General features: G+C 40.3%; 1 protein-coding gene across 2 annotated transcripts in view; it reads left to right on the top strand.

Moving 5' to 3' along the window:
- Window positions 1–22,644, top strand: part of IQCJ (IQ motif containing J) — a 189,240-nt gene that overhangs the window by 147,838 nt on the left and 18,758 nt on the right. For both annotated transcript variants that reach the window (XM_009239468.2, XM_009239469.2), the window contains exon 2: window positions 21,375–21,439. In XM_009239468.2, coding sequence (XP_009237743.1) covers window positions 21,375–21,439 — 65 coding nt within the window. The remainder of the gene's footprint in view (window positions 1–21,374; window positions 21,440–22,644) is intronic.

A 22,644-nucleotide genomic window follows, 5' to 3' on the forward strand; every position in this document is an offset into this window, starting at 1 on the left:
TGGTAATGGAACAGTTATGCATCTTGATCGTAGTAGTTGTTAGCCAAAGATATGCATGTGATGTAAATTTCATAACATTATAAACACACAAATGAGTGAATATATAATTAATGAAATTCAAATATAGTTTGTGAATTGCATCAATGTCAATTTCGTGGATTTCATGGTATACTATTAAAGAATAAAACATGTTTCTTTTTAGTCACAACACTTCTGACACCAAATATGGTGTTTTTTCCGCCACCAAGGAATTCTCCAATTCTCTGTTGACACCAACTGGGTTCATTCAATTCACCAACTGGGTGCAGTCAATTCAATTCTAATGCTATTTACCTAGTGTTAGCAATAGATACCACAAGTTAAAGGGCTCACTCCAACACTACCCCAACTTCAGATGCCATTCATAAATCCCAGGTTGCCATCTATACTTCTGTCTGACCAGCTACAAACTGGGGATTCCCATGACTCCCTCCTCATGTTTGATATTTGCTGTAACAGCTCGAAGAATTCAGGGAAACACTTTACTTACTATTATTGGTTTACTATAAAGAACACAATTCACAAATAGCCAAATAGAAGAGATGCACAGGGCAAGGTACGTGGGAAGGGATGTGGAGCTACCATGTCCTATCCAGGCATGCCACCCTCCAAGCACCTTTAAGTGTTCACCTGCCCTTCACACCCCATTTTTTAGGGGCTTTATGGAGGTTCCATTATCTAGGCAGGATGGATTAAGTTATTGACCACTGGTGATTGAATTCAATATCCAGTCCCTCTCCCGTCTCCAGAGGTCTGGGGTGGGCTGAAAGTTTTAATCCTCTACTCACATGGTTGGTTCCTCTGGCAACCAGCCCTCATCATGAAGCTATGTAGGGGCCCAGGTGCCAGTCATCTCATTAGAATACTGAAGGACAGTCATCATTGTGAAGATTCTACGCATCTTAGAAGTTCTTATGTATGGAGCCAGGAGCTAAGACCAAATATTATAATGAAAGATGCTCTTATCACCCCTATCACTCAGGAAATGATGAGAGTTTTAGGAGTTCTGCGTCAGGAACCACAGGAAGAGACCAAATATATATTTCTAATTATATCACAACTACAGTTATGCAAGATGCTAATATTGGGGGAGGAGGAGTAAAAGGTGTGTGGGACCATTCTGTAAATTTCTGGAACTTCTGCAAATCTATATTTTTAAATAAAGAGTTTTAGAAATGGGTAAGACTAAACAATAACATTTCAGGATGCCCAATTGGGTGAGAAAAGTATAGAGAAATGTAAGAAAGTGGTTGCTTTGTAAGTTGTGATTCTGATTAGTTCTGGAGAAAGGGAGGGAAGTATAATCAGGATAGGGCATATGAAGGGGCTTGTGACATGTTTGGCAAAGTTCTATTTTTTGACTTGGGTGATGGTCACAGGAGTTTACCTGATGACTCACCAAGCTATACATGTTTTATGTAAGTGTTGTATGTTGTATTGTGTGTGTTGTGTCCATGTGTATGTATGTATACATTCTCTAAATTTGCTTTTGTTTGTGGAGCAGAGGTGAACAGGATGCCATTTAAGCACACACAGTAGATTGCTTCCAGCTAATACCAGAGAGCTGCTGAAATCAGGAGGCTTAATGAGTTGGTGCAATGCTCTTAGGTTTATGTCTTTGCATTAACCGGGAAAACCTCCAAATGATCCAGGTTTAAGTAATGGGATGCTTTCTAAATTGTTATAATTAGACAATTTTGGTGGCAACGAACAAACAAAATGCCATGTTTCACCATGAGAATGCACGTTTTTAAAGATATCAGGAAATTCATAGGTTTGGCCGTGGCAAATTATAATCTAATGAATTTGCAATTATCATAAATTATTTAGCCACCATGAAACTGTAGATAATTGGATTTCAAGGTCTATTAAAGTTTATAACTACTTATATTGATATTTTTGAGACCTGCTTACCTAGAGTAAGCATCTTTATTATTTTGTATAGGGGATGGTGGGATGAAATATCAAGATTCTTTCCCTTAAGGGGATATCCAAGAATGCATTGGGCTTCGTTCAAGTTACATCTGGGTAAATGCTGGAAGTTATTATAATGGACTCCAAATGTGACATTATGGATTCAATGGCTGTCTCCACACCTCAGAACTTCAAAGCTGCTGATGGCAGAAAATAGCCAGGTCTGGAATGGATTCTCAACAAATATTAGCTAGACGGAGCATATTGTACACATCAGGTTTCTCTTTCTAATTCTGGCGGGAACATTCCTCAAAGAGGATTATTCCAGAGTTCTACATAGCAAAGGAGAACCTTTACCCAAAGACTATGTTGTAAATGTTTTTTCGAAAAAGGAATGCATTTTCGGAAGAGCTTTTCCAATACAGGTGAGAACATGGATGTTGCAGAAAATACAGGATGCAATCCCCAATTTTAAGACTTTACAGATATTAAGCATGACTATTTCTCATTGAAGAGAGAGGGGTAAAGAATGGTCAGCAAGACAATTTAATGTAAATAGGGAGAAGAGGGAAGAGTAGTCATCAGGCTGGGGATGAGAGCTTTAGTGAACTGTGCACTGCGGGGTTAGCACCATGATTCTAGGCAATTCTGAATAGTAGAGACTCCATTGCATATTCTGTTCCAGTAATTTCTTACTCCATCTCTTTCCTTCCTCATCCTCTACCTTTAGAAACCCAAACATTTTTCCCCTGGTTATTTCCACTTGGTTTTTAGATAACAGTTGTGTCAATATCTTGAGCACATAGAGATTACATGTCTAAAAGATGTAATAGTAGTTTTAATAGCAGAAAGCTCAGCTGAGATTTAATTTCCTCTTTGGGATGCAGGCTTTCTTTCTGAACATGCTGCTGTAGCTGTCTGAAGGAAAAAATACCAATTCTGACATAACTCAGTTTAGAATAAAATACCTCTCCTTATCAATGTTGTTCGTCTACTTGTTATGAAGCAATTTGGGGCAATCACTAAGATTATGAAATGTAATAGTGCACTAATGGGGAATTTCACATATGAGCAGAATAAAGTCATCTCATTGGGAATTTCTTGTTGACTTTAAAAAGTGATGGTCTGTTTACATAAACCTAATATTTTCCCTTTGATGTGGGTATCTCTATTTAAGAAAATTAATATGTGGTTTAGAATGGATAAATCTATAGAAGAAAGACTTAATCTTCTGCACAATCTACCTTTGATGTTACTAGACATGGTGTGGTACTCAGTTGTTGTTAATAAATTATAATATGCAGGGGGTAAATGGAACTTCTAATCCACAATGGTGTTATAGCCTCATCACATGACAAAGCAGATTTGGCCACACTGTCTTTTGTTTTCTTGTCTATCTGCCTGCCTTGTCTCTGTCTCTGACAGTAAATGCCATTTTTTACTGAATAAGCCTCTATTCCACACCCTGGAACTTTACATTTTAACTTTGGTGGCATTTCTATCACTCTTTCCACATTCTGCACACAGGCATGCCATTCCAGTCGGCCAATAAGGAGCAACTCCCCAGTGGTGAGCACATGGGTCCACTCTTAGCATTTTCTTGGCCCTCTCTAGAATATCCACTTTCAAGCTCCATTGTCGTGCATACAACAGTCAGGCTTCTTTGATCTCATTCTGTCCTGAATGTCAAAATGTTTAAGTCAGTTTTTGCATAGAAATAGTCTTCAACAACTCCTTTCCTTCGCTCTGGTTATATTGGGCCTTTCAGGCTGTAGGAAGACAGGGGCTGTGTCTTCTTAATAGCTTCCCCTTCCACCATTGTAGCCCCATCCGTAGCAGTGTCTAACACTTGATTACGTTTCTGTTAAACAATGAATGGAACAATGATTAAATGACTAAAAGTTTTCTTGCTTGCGGCCCTTTTTTTCATGTTCTTTCTCAACTTCTGTTTTTAATTTCATGCTTTCTGTGTTGTGGCTTCTACTCAACCCCAAAGTCTCATCCTCCTCCCCTCCGCCTCCCCCTCCCCCTCCCCTCCCCCTCCTCCCCCTCCCCCTCCCCTCCCCCTCCTCCCCCTCCCCTCCCCCTCCTCCCCCTCCCCCTCTCCCTCCCCTCCCCCTCCTCCCCCTCCCCCCCTCCTCCCCTCCTCCCCCTCCCCCTCTCCTCCCCCTCCCCGTCCCCCTCTCCTCCCTCTCCCCCCTCCTCCCCCTCTCCCCCCTCCTCCCCCTCTCCCCCTCTCTCCTCCCCCTCTCCCCCCTCTATTCCCCCTCCCCCTTCCCCTCTCCTCCCCCTCCCCCTCTCCTCCCCCTCCCCCTTCCCCTCTCCTCCTCCTCTCCCCCCTCCTCCCCCCTCCCCTCTCCTCCCCCTCTCCCCCTCCCCTCTCCTCCCCCTCCTCCCCTCCTCCCCCTCCTCCCCTCCTCCCCCCCTCCCCTCCTCCCCCTCCTCCCCTCCTCCCCCTCCCCCTTCCCTCCCCCTCCTCCCCTCCTCCCCCTCCCCCTCTCCTCCCCCTCCCCCCTCCTCCCCCTCCCCCTTCCCTCCCCCTCTCCTCCCCCTCTCCCCCCTCCTCCCCCTCCTCCCCCCCTCCTCCCCCTCTCCCCCCTCTCCTCTCCTCCCCCTCTCCCCCCTCCTCCCCCTCTCCCCCCTCTCCTCTCCTCCCCCTCTCCCCCCTCTCCTCTCCTCCCCCTCTCCCCCCTCTCCTCTCCTCCCCCTCTCCCCCCTCTCCTCTCCTCCCCCTCTCCCCCCTCCTCCCCTCCCCCTCTCCCCCCTCTCCTCTCCTCCCCCTCTCCCCCCTCCTCCCCCTCTCCCCCCTCCTCCCCCTCTCCCCCCTCTATTCCCCCTCCCCCTCCCCCTCTCCTCCCCTGCCCCCTTCCCCTCTCCTCCTCCTCTCCCTCCCCTCCCCCCTCCCCCCTCCTCCCCCTCCCCCTCCCCTCTCCCCCCCTCCCCCCCTCTTCCCCTCTCCCCCTCCCCTCTCCCCCCTCCTCCCCTCCTCCCCCTCCCCTCTCCTCCCCCTCCTCCCCTCCTCCCCCCTCCTTCCTCCTCCCCCTCCTCCCCCCTCCTTCCTCCTCCCCCCTCCCCCCTCCTCCTCCCTCCCCCTCCTCCTCCCTCCCCCTCCTCCTCCCTCTCCTCCTCCCTTGCTCCCCCCTCCCTTCCTCCCCCCTCCTCCTCCCCCCTCCTCCTCTCCCCCTCCTCCTCTCCCCCTCCTCCTCCCCCCTCCTTCCCCACCTCCTTCTCCCCCTCCTTCCCCTCCTCCTTCTCCCCCTCCTTCCCCTCCTCCTCTTTTTCTTTTCCTTTTTCCACATTAGAGTTACTTGCCACCTCAATCACAGTTTTGTTAATTTGTTTTAAATTCCAGCTTTCATTTTAGATACAGGGGGTGCATGTGTAGGATTGTTACATGGGTATATTGGACCCAGGTAGTAAGCATAGTACCCAATAGGTACTTTTTCATCCCATGTCCCTCTCCTCCTTACCTCCACCCTCTTATAATCTGCAGTGTTTATTGTACCTATTTATGTCCAGCTAAGCTTAATATTTAGCTCCCACTTACAAGTGAGAACATGCAGTGTTTGGTTTTCTGTTCCTGCATTAATTCTCTTAGGATTATGGCCTCAACTCCATCTAGATTTCTACAAAGGACATGATTTCATTCATTTTTATGGCTGTGTAGTATTCCATAATGTGTATACACCACATTTTCTTTATCCAATCCATCACTGATGGGCAGCTAGGTTAATTCCATGTCGTTTCTATTGTGAATAGCATGGCAATGAACATACAAGTGCATGTGTCTTTTTTGATATTTTTAATGAATATCTATTCCTCTTAACACTTAAGTTATTGCTGTGTGCACTTAAGAATTATGCTGGATGCTAAAATTTATGATACTTGATGTATCCAGGAGATTATAATACAAGCTCAGAAAACCCAGCATCTACTGGGTCTGATAAGCAATCAAGTGTAGAAGTAAGCTTTCCCTTCCCTAAACAGTGATGCCTGCTTCGTACAATCTCATACAGAAAGAAGGCGTTAGACATAGATGGATTTCACCTCCCTCCCTGACAAGCAATGAGGAAATATAATAAAGGCCTATGGCATTTAAAAGAAGAATGCTACCTTCACAAATACTTTTTAAAAAACTTTATCCATTGTTAATAGAACTCATACTATTACATACTTTCTAGCCATATTAACTTAAAAATTACATGATATTCACTTTCTGTCTTATCCAGGGTAGTGTTTGTCAACTTCTCCACCCAGAAATCTCAAAGGCACAAAATAGCGACTATGTGTATTATTGTTGGGGGTGTGTAGGAAAAATAGCCATATTCAAACCTAAATGTTATTTGAGGCCTCCTATTTTAGCTCTAAAATTAATTCAAACTTTGTAGTATATTTTGAAATCATGCTTTTGCTGTTCATGAAGTAAACTTGATATTCTGGGAAGATGTATGCCTGACCACAAGCTCCACATACCCCTAGTTTGTAGCTGGCACACCCCAGTTGGCCAAAGTAGGGTTTGTAAGTTAGAAAGATATTTAGAATTAATGGGAAAAAAGATTCTGCTCCCAACATTTAGGCTACGTAAGGAGAACCAGACATCTTATATGGGCAACATAAGGGCTCTACCCAGCATAGCCACATCCAACTGTAAGAGTTCGAGGAGTGAAAGCTTACATCAAATGAGGAAACTTGGAGACATTTCAACAGGAGATGACATTCCAGGCAGTAGAAATCTTTATATATGGGTTCAGTGAAAATATAGTTTAGGATCTGGTTTTTAGTTTCTTGTTTCTTCCCCCCACATCGAATCTGTGATCACCTTATCTCATTCATGTTTTCTGATAATCACATTCTTATGAATTCTTTTATTTCCTGCAAGCTAGGAAATAATAAAATTAAGCTTGTTTAAGAATCGTTCCTTTTGATGTGCTGCTGGATTCGGTTCGCCTGTATTTTACTGAGGTTTTTTGCATCAATGTTCATCAGGAATATTGGCCTGAAACTTTCTTTTTTTGTTGTGTCTCTACCAGGTTTTGGTATCAGGATGATGCTGGCCTCATAAAATGAGTTAGGGAGGAGTCCCTCTTTTCTATTTGTTTGGAATAGTTTCAGAAGAAATGGTACCACCTCCTCTTTGTACCTCTAGTAGAATTCGGTTGTGAATCTATATGGTCCCGGGCTTTTATTGGTTGGTAGGCTATTAATTACTGCCTCAATTTCAGAGCTTGTTATTGGTCTATTCAGGGATGCGACTTCTTCCTGATTTAGTCTTGAGAGGGTGTATGTGTCCAGGAATTTATCCATTTCTTCTAGATTTTCTAGTTTATTTGCATAGAGGTGTTTATAATATTCTTTGATGGTAGCTTGTATTTCTGTGGGATCAGTGGTGATAGCCCCTTTATCATTTTTTATTGTGTCTATTTGATTCTTCTCTCTTTTCTTCTCTATTAGTCTGGCTAGTGGTCTATCTATTTTGTTGATCTTTTCAAAAAACCAGCTCCTGGAGTCATTGATTTTTTTAAAGGATCTTTTTGTGTCTCTAACTCTTTCAGTTCTGCTCTGATCTTAGTTATTTCTTGTCTTCTGCTAGCTTTTGAATTTGTTTGCTCTCGCTTTTCTTGTTTTAATTGTGATGTTAGGGTGTCGATTTTAGATCTTTCCTGCTTTCTCCTGTGGGCATTTAGTGCTATAAATTTCCCTGTAAACACTGCTTTAGCTGTGTCCCAGAGATTCTGGTATGTTGTGTCCTTGTTCTCATTGATTTCAAATAACTTATTTATTTCTGCCTTAATTTCCTTATGTACCCAGTAGTCATTCAGGAGCAGGTTGTTCAGTTTCTGTGTAGTGCCGTTTTGAGAGATTTTTTTTTTTTTTTTTGAGATGGAGTCTCCCTGTGTCACCCAGGCTGGAGTGTAGTGGTGTGATCTCAGCTCATTGAGTGAGTTTCTTAATCCTGAGTTCTAATTTGATTGCACTGTGGTCTGAGAGACTGTTTGTTATGATTTCTGTTCTTTTGCATTTGCTGAGGAGGGTTTTACTTCCAATTATGCGGTCAATTTTAGAGTAAGTGCTATGTGGTGCTGAGAAGAATGTATATTCTGTTGATTTGGGGTGGAGAGTTCTGTAGATGTCTATTAGGTCCACTTGGTCCAGGGCTGAGTTCCAGTCCTTAATATCCTTGTTAATTTTCTGTCTTGTTGACCTAATATTGACAGTGGGGTGTTAAAGTCTCCCACTATTATTGTGTGGGAAAGAATCATTCCTAAAGAGGGCTTTAAATGAAAACTTTCAGGTAAAATAGGTGGGGGTTGGCTGAGAGCTGTGTGACAGATCTTCTGGGACAGATAGGACTTAACATCCAGGTATAGAGATTTGTTCCAATATATAATGCTCTCCTAGAGACTGCTCTCCAGATAATTGAGGTAATGCTGTGCTATTTAATGATAATATAGACACTGCAATATATTACGACCCTTTTCTTTCTTTTTTAAAAGATTCTCTTATTGATTTATTTAAACCCACATCTGGACTGACTCATCCCAAGTTTTTGAGTTCATGATCTTATTCTGGGTTTTGATGACACGTTTATGTTCCAAGAGAATTAAGTTGGTTGGGGATGGAAAGAGAGGGCATGTCACTCAGAACTTAGTATGAAGTCCTGCCAGACCCAGGGGCTTAGGCTTTATCTGCTAGGTGAGGGGGGTCAAGAAAGGTTCCAAGGAATTGACTGTCCTGATGAGTTTGGCATTTCAGGTTGCTCCTTCTGGCAGGCAATAAGTTTTCAAATAAGGACAGTAGAAGTAGATGGTGTTCCAGAGGCCATTTGGCAAAACTGGGTAACTAATGGGAAATGGGTTGAGAGTGAACCAGGAGAAGATACTTAGGTTAACATCCATGTTTTGAGGAAGCTGAGATACATAATAATAAAAATCTATGTCATAGTTAAAATAACTAATGTCATCGAGCACCTGCTATTTGCCTGGTGCAAGACTGAATTTTTAATCATCAAGCTTTGAAATTTGGTACAATTAGTGTCCCCTTTTACAGATGATAAAACTGAGACTCAAAGGAGTCACACAGCCCAAGATTACACAGGAATGGAGCAGAGCTGGGCACTACAGGAATGACAAGACAAGAAAGACATAATTGCTATCCTTGGTGTGACACTTAAGGAATCTCTCTATGGATGACCAGCACTTTAGAGTACACAAAACATCTTTAAATATGTTATTTTAGTTAATCCCCACATAGTATTGTATAGTAGGCATTGCCATCATCATCTTACACATGATGAAACTGAGATCTAAAGGGAAGGAGTCGCTTTCTAAGATCAGATAGTAATTAGGTGACACATCTAATTTAAATGATAAATCCGAGCAGTTTGCAGAACATTACAACTTCTTTACAAATGCCATGAGTGAGATACTGCTGCTACTCACACTGGTGTAAGTCCCAAGTCATTCATGGGAAAAGAAAGAGTGCAGATGATACAGTTTAGATTCTGCAATCAGACTGCTTATTATATTGGCACCTCATTTCTTCTATAAGACCTTGGACAAGTTACTTATTCTCCTAAGTATGTTTTCTTATCCAAGAAATGGGAATAATAATGGCATATTTTGCTATTTTTATAAGGCTTCGGTGATAATTTTTAAGAGATAATTCATGCAACATGCCTGGAGCCTAGTAAAATTCAATTAATGTTAGTAGTAATAAAAATAGTTCAAAGAAATGATATAGAATTAGTTGCAGAAGGAAATACTAAAATATATAAAATCACATTTCAAATGAATTTTGAAGAATTTCAGAAGGTATAAGAGAAGCAATCCTGTGGCTAGGGAGTTAGGAATGTTTTTAATCCTGAAGATTGTTTTTGTTTAAGTTAGCGGTAGTGTTTATGAGCAGAAAAGTTAAATTATTGGAGATGGGCCAGGCACGGTGATTCGTGCCTGTAATCCCAGCACTTCGGGAGGCCAAGGCAAAAACATTGCTTGAGGCCAGGAGATAGAGACCAGCCTGTATAACCCTGTCTCTACAATAATAATAATAATAATAATGTTTTAAATTGTTGAATATGTACTTAAAGAAAAGCAATTAGGTAGCACAATGAAATAGTCCCAGAGAGAAGAATCAAGGCCCTGAACAAGGGTGGTAGTGGAGGGGATAGAAAGGGGGAGATAGATCGGTATGAGGGGCTGCAGGGCATTTTAGGAGCTCTTACCAGCATGCATTTGGATTGCTTCTTCACAACATCACTTAGTAAATATATAAGAAATGCAAACTCATTTTCTAACGCGGCTAAGCAAAAAAATCTAATCTGGATGGTGTTTGCTACACTACAACAAAATTCATTCCAGAATCAGGTATAAACAATTTGGGAGTTACATGTTGTTCTGATTGCCTGCACTTTGTTTTTGTGCTTTGGTGCAAGAAACCTGGAGTTGGTGTATGGATTCACATATCCACATTTGCTATTTTGTCTGCTTTCTGAGAGGTATTTATTTGTTGGCTTCTGTGCTTATTTGTACTTGTGTTCTCATCTTGAAGCATGGTCTCTAGGATAATTTTCTCAGAAGGCAGAAATATATGAAATGTAAAAATATCTACACCCTTGTGCCTATACCTATATTTTGATCTCAGTTGTATTTTTATAGTTGTCCTGCTGTTAAGCTGAATTAACATTGAGCAAAGAGACCACTTAAAAAATTTTACTAGTAGTGTTTCAATTTCTGGTATCCTAGATTTAATGGAAGTGGTTAGACATCTTGTAATGAGCTGGTTCTTCATTCTATAATGATAGTTTTTGAATGTCATGATCTAAAACTAGCAAAAGTTTTGAGACCATGTACTACTTATGGAAAGGTGAGGGGAATATTTAAGCCTGAAGGGTATTTTTCACAATAGCACTGGGCTGGCTTATCCTGTCTAACAATCCTGGATCCAGTGCGAGTGGATTGCAGTTTTCTGGTGCTTATTCAGATTAGGGCAAAGAGCTGGCTTGAATGATCTAGCTGTAAGTGTACCCTTCCAGAAGTACCCATCTACTCTTGGAAGATCTCAGGGACTGAAATTATCTCAGATCCAAGGTTACCAGGGACAATGACTTAACCAGTCCAAATTAGGTTTATACTTGCTATGTTTCCACTTAGATCGGGTGTTTGACATTTTTACATGTGGCAGGCAAAAGCTTTTATGTCCTAATGTTTATGAACATAGCCTGATTGGTCAAACAAGAATAATGAGCTATCACAACAATTTTCAATTTTCATAGGCACATCTTATGTTTGTAAGTTTCTAAGTTTACAATGTAGAAGGCAGGTAATGTTAATAAGTCCACTGTCGACAAGTGTAATAAGGCCCAGGACTACCTCACTCAGTGATTACTGCTGTAAGATCACAGTCCTTCTGAATGTTGTTGGACATTCAAAATGTCCTTAAAGTGTTAGAAACAGGCAAATCTCTTTTTAAGACTACTACCTCATGTATGCTTCATGTGCCTATAACTTAACTGAATGAATCCTTTAAATGAGCTGTTGATGTCCTATTTGCCATTTTTTTCCTCCCAAAGAAATTCGTGTTTAGATGCAAGGTAACTTCTCTGTGTGAAATTTACAGGTTTGCCAGGCATAGAAAACATTAATGCATAATACATAAACAAAATGTATGCTCCTTTTGCAAAAACAAAAAACAAAAAACAAAAAAAAACAAGGAATTTAGTCCTTGCTTTCCAAAGGGAGAATACATGAATCTTGCATTTTTATTTTTGATGCCTTTTTGCCTTTAAATATATGAGATGACTATTAATGCCCATATTCACAGCAGGGATAGAAGGGAAATGGCAGTAAATCGTAAAGCACTTTTACATTATAACAAGGCCTGTGGAAGCATTGTAATTCACACAGTTATTTCAACAGAGGTTTGGACTCCCTCCAATTTAATTTTCTGAAGTTGGGCTGTGCAGCTGGGTCATTCCTGGTCTAATCTGGGAAATGTATCTCTTAAGGCTGTGGATCAGAATACCAGCCTCCCAGTTGTCACCAAGGAGCATCATTTACAGCCACTGAGGTCTGAGGGCAAAGCATCAGAATCACTTAATGTGGACACAGCAGCCTAGCTAGCTTCATAAATTCTGTTGCAAAGAGCAATAATCAATATTTCATGTTTAATGATGCGGAGCTAAAATTACTATAGATTTTATGTCTTCTACTTTTCCAAATTATGCAAACATTAGTAACCCCGTTTTTAGTGCCCTTATTACACTTCCATTAAAAAACGGATGGAGGGGAGCGGGTGAGGAAGCCTGGTAATATATAATGAAATTATTGAATGGTCAAAAGCATCAAAAGTGATTTCGGTTTTTAATTCTTGTTAAATAGTTGCCCTTAGGTTAATATATAATTATTTCCAACACAAAAAACCTGATTTATGTAAGTGGCACAGGTTTTGTCACCCACAGCTACACAGTGAAGTAAACTGCAGATTGTTTTCACATTTTAAGTTAACTTAAATGCTCTGGGATATGCTGGGATCAAATGATCATGATGTAAGTCAGAAAAGTTAAAAGGTTGGCATTTAGAAACAAGTGAACAAGTGTACTTTAAAGAAAAAGCAATTTTGATTGGATTTCTGATTTTAAACCTGTCCAAAGAACATACGCTGCTTGCTTAGACAATAGAAGCGGTAGAGATTGAAAAAGGAGGAAAAATAAAAAACAAACCAGAACAGTGTTTTATTATTGGGCAGGTCAAGGAGCTGACTAAGCAGCCACAGTGATGGGCTTGTCTAACCTCTTAGCTATTTCACTGTCTGTGACAGAAGAAAAGACTGCAGGATTGAGACAGGAGGGTGAAGCCAGACACAAAAGAACAAAATTCAATACCCACCATTCATTCTAATAGTTTCACACCCAAGTTACTTTAGAACAACTCTTGTAACAGTGGGAAATAGTAATTTTTCACCATAACAGTGTAGCCTAGATTCCTTTGCCACTCATAACACAGACTTCATTTGGAGAAATGGGATTAAGGATTCTGGAACGCTGTGTGTCTGGATTGTACTTGAATAATTCAACTTGTATTTTGCAGAGAGGTCTAGCCTACATTTAAAAGAAAAGAAGCAAATAGAGCATAGTAGAAATTGTCCTATTATTTGGTAAGTCGAACCGAACCAGGTTCAGGTTCTTGAGTAGTGATAGCTTCTCCTATAAAGATTAATTATCAAACACACATGTTCTTCTGGTAAATAATATGATTAATTAATATGATTAGTTAAGTTTATTTGTTTATAGAAAAAGAATTGCAAAGACAGGGCATACAAAAGAAACTTAGGATTCTTGAAGTTTCTGGATTCAGAGACAACTCACGTAAAATGGCGATGGAGAGTTTAATGAAGTGACTATTTACATAGATGTGGTGGAGTAGAGGAGAAGCCGCAAGGAAGAAGGGAGCATCTGGTGTTATCAATAGTTGGATGGGGCAAAGGAAGGAAGAGGAACAAAGGGTAGGTCTTGGAGGGGTGAGAAAATGGAGCAGTTATGGGAATATGCACTATCTTGTGGGAAAGGCCACTCTGTGGAAACTATGGCCATTAGTTATGTCCAACCTGTGCTCCAGCAAGAGACGAGAACAGAGAGAAAAAATATTCAACTTCTTTCTTCTGCTACCCTCTGGTCTCATGCCAGTGCCTCCCTCTGCTCAAACATCCCCCAGGGCCATAGAATAAAAGGTCTAATAGATAAAGTCCAAAATTATGAGCCTCTCAGACACAGGGAAGAATGGAGAAGAGTAAAGACTGTATCTGACAGGCAGACAATAGTCAGCAGATGATATAAAATTACTTGGGATTTTTTGGGCCATTAAGCTACTAAAGTTTCTTTTCCTCTTAGAATAACACATTCACTTATTCAACAGATAATGTCAAGCACCTCTTCAATAACTCATTCTGGGAATAGGCACATCAAAGTGAGTAAGTTACCATCCCTGACCTTGAAAAGCTGAGTGGGGGAGGCAGGTAAAGAGTAAATACTAAAAATAAGGATCACCAGAGGTTGCTGAGGAAGGAGGGTGGGGTACTCAACTTTCTTTTTGGGTTAGAAATATCTGCTTGGAGGAGGGGAAAATTGGGGTCTTCCCGAAAGAAGAATGGTGTGGATCAGTAGAAGAGTTAGAGACATGTTGTCACTGAAATGTCCAGTAGGCACGTGAGTTCTGGGATTTTGTGATGAATCATTTGACTGGGCTCAGAGAAGAAGTGTGTGCAGGGGTCAATGAGGTGGAGTGGAGAGAGGCAGGCTTGGCCCTGTCACACAGACCTTGGCTGAGGAGTTTGGAATCCATCCTGACAGCAACAGGGAGCTAGTAGAAAAATGGCATTGTTTTCTAGTAAGAAAATGGTATTGCCAGATATAAAATCAGAGACAAATGGGAGTAGCAAGAGAAACCAATGATGGGATAGAGCTATTTGTGTTTGCTTTTAATAGTAAAATAAAACAAGGCTTTCGCAAAGGATGAAACTCTGAGTGAAGATCTGTGGAGTAATTTGACTTGCTTATCCATCTCTGAGAAAATGAGGACATGGTTTGGAACTTCCAGGCCAATTGAATTGAAGTGTTTTTGTATAGTTAGCTTAAATAACCAAATGATGAAATCAATCCTCCAAATTGTCAGCAGAGCAGCTGCTCAGAAAGCTCTTGTTAGTCATTGACCTTATGTTTAATATGATTTCCTAGAATGTGGATACTCAGATATTGAATAAAGTACTGCATCAAAGCCCTCCCCACCCAGCAAGCTTTCTGCAATGAAATATCCAAGGAAAGGAGAGTGGCTGGCACAAATTGCAAAAATGCTTTTCTTTATGCACCCTAAGTCCCCAGAGAAAAAAAGAATAGAAGAAAGCATGCCACAGCCACATCTTGGAGGAGAAAGTGCCAGGACTGGCAGTAGCTCCATTTCTTTTCTAATCACGATGCAGGGGGAAGAAAAAATTACAACCTAAAAATTCACCTTTGGTTTTTAAGAATAGTTAAGATTTCTCATTCAAACTATTTCCTTTCTGTATCAGAGCAGCTTCAAGTCTGACCATTTCCAGTCCTGCACTGCATAATGACGTTTGGCCAATATTGATCACATATACAACCCATAACAACATAACATTACAAAGGTTGCAATACAATATTTTTACTGTGCTTTTTCTAGATTTGGATATGTTTAGATACACAAATATTTACCGTTGTGTTATAATTTTCTTACAGTAACATATGCTTTATAGGTTTGTAGCCCAGAAGCAATAGGCTGTATCACATAGCCCGGGTGTGTAGTAGGCTATACCATCTAGGTTTGTGTAGGCATACTCTGATGTTCACACAATGATGAAATCTCCTAATGACAAATTTCTCAGGACATATCCTTGTTATTAAGCAACACGAGACAATATATGACCTAGATTTGTTACTTATGTCATTGGAGGTGCGGTGTGATATGACAAAAAAAAATAGGTAGGAAGTGTAGGGGAAAATAGAGGATAAATGTGGAGGCTTATTCTTAGAATATGGAACCAGAGTCTATAGGACTAAAGAGTAAGTTTTACCCTAAAAATAAAGTGACGTGTTAAAGATTGCAAAGGATAATCTATCTATCTATCATCTATCATCTCTATCTTTCTACCTATTATAATTACTCTGCCTATATGGTAGATATTTGCTTTCACTTACTATAAATATCACAAATGTGATAACAGAGTTAAAACAAAAATAAAGATGTTTATAGATCATGTAGTTAAAGAGGTGGGGAATGATTGTCCTAACTGCCTAAAAAGAATCCTTGTGGCAATTAAATATTTAATTTTGCTTAAGCTTCTACCAGCCAAAGCAAAACAAATGACCTCATTAAGACTTATGAGTTGTTATTGTTGATGAAAAGTAGTGTACTATTACATCAAAAGGGGCAAATATACCCTACTACTAAATTCTAAATTGTATTTCTCTTTCATTCCATTATATAAAAAAGAGATCCAGTAGCAAAATAGACAGTGTTTTATATAGACACTGTATAATAAATCTCAATCCCTACCTCACCACAACATACATAAAAAGTAATTCACCGCCAAGCACCGTGGCTCACACCTGTAATCCCAGCACTTTGGGAGGACGAGGTCCAGCACTACAGGAGCGCACCACTACACCCGGCTAATTTTTTTGTATTTTTTAGTAGAGAGGGGGCTTCACCTTGTTGGCCAGGCTGGTCTCGAACTCCTGACCTCAAGGGATCCACCTGCCTTGGCCTCCCAAAGTGTTGGGATTATAGGCGTGAGCCACCGCACCTGGCCCCGTCAGTGTTCTGAAAAAGACATTTTTAAAAGACATGGCCAAAACATTGAACAATGAGAACACATGGACACAGGAAGGGTAACATCACACTCCGGGGACTGTTGTGGGGTGGGGGGAGGGGGGAGGGATAGCATTAGGAGATATACCTAATGTTAAATGACGAGTTAATGGGTGCAGCACACCAACATGGCACATGTATACATATGTAACAAACCTGCACATTGTGCACATGTACCCTAAAACTTAAAGTATAATAATAATAAAATTTTTTAAAAAAAGACATGGCCAAAACAAAGCAAGCAAACAACAGCTTAGTTCTGAAATTTTTATAATGCTATGGCTCATCTTAGAATTTTGTATTCACTAGTCCTAGGTTATGGCTCACATGGTAACTTCTCAGGATTCTTTCACTTGTATAAAAAACAACAATGAAACAAAACAGAAACCTCAACTGAAAGTGTTTTTTTAAAGTGAAAGAATCTGGCCGGGAGCAGTGGCTCATGCCTGTAATCTCAGCACTTTGGGAGGCCGAGGCAGGCAGATCATGAGGTCAGGAGTTCAAGACCAGCCTGGCCAACATGGTGAAACCCCATCTCTATTAAAAACACAAAAAATTAGCCGGGTACGGTGGTGGGTGCCTGTAATCCCAGCTACTCGGGAGGCTGAGGCGATTCTCCTGCCTCTGTACTCCAGCCCGGGTGACAGAGTGATACTCTGTCTCAAAAAAAATGAAATGAAATAAAATAAAAAATAAGTAGAATCTATTGATAAAACTGAAAAGTCCATCAATGTGCTGGTTTCAAGCTTCAGTTTGAAACAGATGTTCACAGCATCACCCTGGCTCTGGCCTCTTGGCTCTTTTTCCTTTGTCTGCATCCTCTTTGCTGTATTATATTTTTCCTTCAGTTAGTACCTGTCACAGATGCAAATACTTCTGTCACAGTTCCAGTGTCCCTCACACTTCAAAATCCTAACACTCCAAAATCCAGAAGAATAAACTGAAGTTCTTTTCCAAATCCTAAGGTAAAGATTAAATAATTAACATTGGTTGAGCAACTACTATGTGCTGGGCACTATTCTAGGCACTGAAAATATAGTGGTGGATGTGACGAAAAATCTACTTCCATGGTGCCTACAATGTAGTGAATGGAGACAATCAAACACAAATACATTAGGAAGTGATGAAGATCATAAAGAAGTGAATAAGAGCATAAAGCATGGTAAATATACCACAAGTGATGGGTGACATTTTAGAGAGTTCAATCAAGGAAGGCTTTTTTGAGAAGGCAGTATTTGAGCAAACACCTGGATGAAGTGAGGAAGCCATGTGAGGGTAATGTTGACTGTAATTGTGCACAGAATTAATGTTCGGTGTACAAGGAACAGCGAAGATAAATGATCTAAAAGGGAGCAACTGTGGCTGTTTCTGAAACACCCCGAGACCAATATGGCTAGACAAGTGTGGGTTGTAGTATAGAGGGTGGTAGGAAATGAGGTCAGAGAGGTAGGTGGGGGTTCGTGCTACATAGGGCTCTATAGGCCGTGGTTTTGAGTTTGGATTTCATTCCAAAAGTGATGGAAAACCATTGAATTATGAAGAAGAAAACATCACTTATCTATATTTGTTTAACTATGATGAATCAAGAAATTAGTAGGTTGATCTTCTTGCATGACAAGTATGTTCAGATGTTGGTAGATCAGAGTTGAAGTGGCAGCTCCATGGTTTCATCAGGGTCCTAGGTACCTTCTGTCTTTCTATTTTATTATCTTTAATGTGTGGTTTTCCTCCTTATAGGCACAATGGCTTTTGCACCCTGGATTTCACTACTATGATCCAGGCAGGAAGAAGAAGGAAGACCAAACATTAAAAGCCACATGCCAGCTGAATCTTTTTTTTTTTTTTTTTTGGTATCAGAAAAACAATAGTTTATATGGAAGCCCCATTTAGTAGACTTACGCTCATATTCATATGAAGAAAAATTGATCTCAATTCTTACTACACACCACACACAAAAATTAATTGACCATACACCTGAATGTAAATGAACTATACATTTTCTAAGAGAAAATATAGGAGACTATATTTGGGGGCAGGAAAATATTTCTTAGGACACAGAAAATACTAAATAACAAAAATAAAATAAAACAATAAATTGCATTGCATCAAAATGAAAAGATTTGCTTGTCAAAATATATTGGTTGGGAAGAAATATTACTACTGCTCAAAAAATAAGACATATAACTCAGTTAAAAACAAATGCAAAAAATATCAACATTATTAATTATCAGAGAAATGCAAGTTGAAATCACAGTAAGATATCACAAATCCAGGAGAATAATTAAAGTGAAAAAGACTGACATTGAATATTGGTGGGAATGTACAGCAGCTAGACTTCTCTTACATTGCTGGTTGGAATATAAAATAGCACAACCACTTTAGAAAACTGTGGAAGTTTCTTTAAAAGTTAAACATGTATTTACCTCATGAGGTAGCAATTTCACTCCTAGATATTTACTGAAGAGAAATGAAAACACGTCCACAAACACACTTGCCCAACAGACTTGTTGTGCAAACAGATTTGCACAGCAATGATCATAGCAGCTTTATTCATACTAGGCCATATGGATATGAACACAATTAGAATGCCCATTAACAGGAGAATGGATTGTTGTGTATGTATACAATAGAAAACTACTCAGCAATAAAAAGAAATGAGCTACTGATATATGCAACAGACAGCATGGACAAATGTCAAAATATAATGTTGAGTTAATTAAGCTGGACACAAGAGAATAGATAAATTTATACGAAAGTCTAGAACAGGCAAAACTAATCTACACAGATAGAAATCAGAACAGGGGTGCCTTTGGGAGAGGAAAATTGATTGTAAAGGGGAACAAAGGAACTTCCTGGGAATGATAAATGTTCTATATATTGTTTTGGCTGTAACTCCACCAATGGAAGCATTTGATAAAACTCACTGTATTGTACACTTATAAGGTGCATTTCATACTTTGTAAATTATACTCTAATTAAAAAAGAAAACTCAGGTACTACAAGACCACTCAGGTTGATGTAAGGAGAAGTGACTGATGCAGCCTAACATAGGAAGCAGGGCAATAATTAGAAGACTACCATGGTTGGCTTAGACCAGACTGAGAGGTGGCCAAGTTCCAAATATATTTTGAAAGTGGGGTCAATAAGATTAGCTCATTGATTGACTATAAATGGTAAGAGGAAGAAATGAGTAAAGTCTGGTTCTTAGGTTTAACTCTTCATAGCTTGGTGAATAGTGATGCCATTTGCTAAAATGAGGAAGAAGCTGTGAAGAAGGAGGCTTGGGTAGGAGGGTATAAGCAGGGAAATCAACATTTTGGTTTTGAGCTTGAGATGCTTGTCAGACATGTGCATGGAACTGTCAAGTAGGCAGGGTGGATGCAGAAGAGTGAAGTTTAGAGAAGAGATCAAGTACAAATGTAAAATAGAAGCTGTGAGACCGGCTGAGATCCCCTGAGGAGTTAGGATAGATAGAGAAGAGGACAGATGGCTAGGACTGGCAGCTGGCCTGTTTCCAGAGGTTTTGTAGGAGTGGGGAAGATCTGAAAGCAGCAATGAGGAGCAAAGAGGGTCCCACTCAACCTCCACACCGTGTAGTATGTAGCATGTGGGGAAGAAATGGCCACCTCTTAAGAGGACTGCAGGAGAGAAAGTGGGCTCAGGGACTCAGCCAACTTTTCCATCTGCAAAATCCTCTATATACTAGACCTCTTTTCTGAACAATTCTTTGCTCTTCTTGCTCTAACAAAAACTTAGCTTCCCAGAACAGTGAGGCATAGTTTAGTTAGAACAACATAATTAAGGGTATATTCAAAGAAGTTGGGGAATATACAGGATTTTGCTGATGACAGACTGTAAAGGACCCACTGGAAAGGTTGGAAGGATTGGGGAGAAGTGGGTGATTAGGCCACATTCTGGAATGCAGTATGGGTTTAAGAGATTGCGTGATGGGAGAGGTGATCTAGGAGACTTGGGTGTCTGGTGGGTTATAATCATGTAGAGACTAGTCCTGATGGTCTTTTGGATGTAATTGAATAATTATTTCTAACTGCGGCTTCCCCTTGGGACTGGTCACTTTGACAATTTCTGGTGGGGGTAAGTGGTGTGGTAAATGGTATGGTAGATAGCGTGGCCTCCGGGAATGGTGGTCTTCCCAGGAACAGGGTTCTGTGAGTCTTCCTTAAATCCTGCCATGATTGATAAGACTGAAGAAGGGAGTCTCACCAGGAACCTGGGCCAAATCCTGTCACACCTCTGTGGCCAGAGAAATGAGATTACAGAGACTGCAAATGCCTGGAATTCAGGGATGGTGTATGTGTGTATGTGTGTGTCTGAGCACGTGGGCTATGGAGAAGAGGTTGCCAAGAGTTACTAAGAGACAAGAGAGGAGGGTTGCTGAATGGCCAAATGCAGCATGCAGTCATTAGAGTCTCTTACCCAGCAACCAGCAATGACAATACTGTTGAGTAAGTGAATTTGGAAAGAGTGTGGGTGGATCTATGTAAACATATCCAAACTCTGAAAAAATAATAGGAAACATTAGTGAGTAAAAAAAAAAATCACACAATTTGAGTGACAATATTATATTCTAATTTGATCAAGGATCATGTTGTATTTTTGTGTGTTTAAACGCTTAACCATCGCAAAGTCCTGAATTCTTTTTTTTTTTTTTTTTTTGAGTTGGAGTCTCACTCTGTTGCCCAGGCTGGAGTGCAGTGGCGCAATCTTGGCTCACTGCAAGCTCCAACTCCTGGGTTCACGCCATTCTCCTGCCTCAGCCTCCCGAGTAGCTGGGACTACAGGCACCCGCCACCAAGCCTGGCTAATTTTTTTGTATTCTTAGTAGAGACAGGGTTTCACTGTGTTAGCCAGGATGATCTCGATCTCCTGACCTCATGATCCACCCGCCTCGGCCTCCCAAAGTGCAGTCCAGAACTCTTAATGTTGTGTTGTATCAATTTTGCTAACAGTTATGCTTGAATAGTATTGCTTGGAAGTAGCTGGTGACAATTTGTAAGATATATCTTTTCTTTTTCACAGGAAGAACTGAAAAGATTGCAGAATCCTCTAGAACAAGTTAATGATGGAAAATATTCATTTGAAAAGTAAGTAAAAAGTATTAAGTTAAATCATTTGCAAGGTTGGAAAGCTTGAGTAAAAAGAAAATCTTTCTGGTAAAAATAAGTGAGTAAATTGGACAGTTTTTTATGTTATCATTGTGGCCAGAGCCCAGAAATGTGGCTCATTTGAGATATAGGTAGATAAATGTATGACTAGTTGAGCAATGATACACAAACTCTACTGCTTAACAGAGTAATATGATGCCTGGAAGATGTTTCTGGTGGTATGTGTGAGGGCTTGAAACTTAACTCTGACCTGTCTTAGTCTTTTAATCAGGGACATTTGTAGAAGGCAGGCACAAAATTTGTAAAAAGTACAAAGCTAACACTAAGACTAATAGACTGAACATTCAAATTAACACTACAGAATGGGACAAAATTGAGCTAAAATACGCAAAACAGAAGAGATGAAATTGAACAGAGATAAAAGTAAACATTTCTAATATACCCTGTGCTGTTGAACACTCACAGACTCATCAAATTCTAATTATAGCCTTTTGATATAGGCATTATTATTTCCATTTCACAGATGAGGAAAAACAGGCTCAGAGAGGTTTCAGCAACTCCATGTATACTCAGCTAGTGAGTGGTGAGAATGGGAAATAAACCCGGGTTTGGTTGCCTCCAGAATCCTTGCTCTCAATCACTGGCTGAGCCCCAATGTACTCAGGACCAGTCAAGCTGGTTGGGTGTCATGCTTGGCTCTGGACACCACATTTAAGAATCACATTGACATTCCCAAGAGTATTAGAAGAGGTCAATTAAAATTGTGAGAGTTCTGGAACCATGTGAGACTACTACAAAGAGCTGAGGATATGTAGCTTGGAGAAAAGAAGTCTCAGAAGAAATGTAATAGCTATCCTCAAACATTTGAAGAATGTTCCTATAAAAGAGAGGCTAAGTTACTCTTCGTGCTCCAGAAAATAGAGCAAGAGTCAATGAGTAGGATATATGGAGAAACAGCATTGTGACTCAGATAAGGAAAAACTTTTGTAAAAGTTCAGCCTACCCCCAAACAGAATGAACTTTTTTAAGAAGTGAGCCGTGGAGGGGCAGAAGGGCATCACACCTTTCCTCACTCATTGTAAGGAGCACAGCCAACACTCCTGTAACAAAAGACAGGTTAACAAAAGAAAAGCACAACAAACTTATTTAATCAGGGTTCTTTATTTTATTTTATTTTTTTGAGA

The sequence above is a fragment of the Pongo abelii genome, chromosome 2 (assembly GCF_028885655.2).
Source record: "Pongo abelii isolate AG06213 chromosome 2, NHGRI_mPonAbe1-v2.0_pri, whole genome shotgun sequence".
In the NCBI taxonomy this organism is placed as follows: Eukaryota; Metazoa; Chordata; class Mammalia; order Primates; family Hominidae; genus Pongo; species Pongo abelii.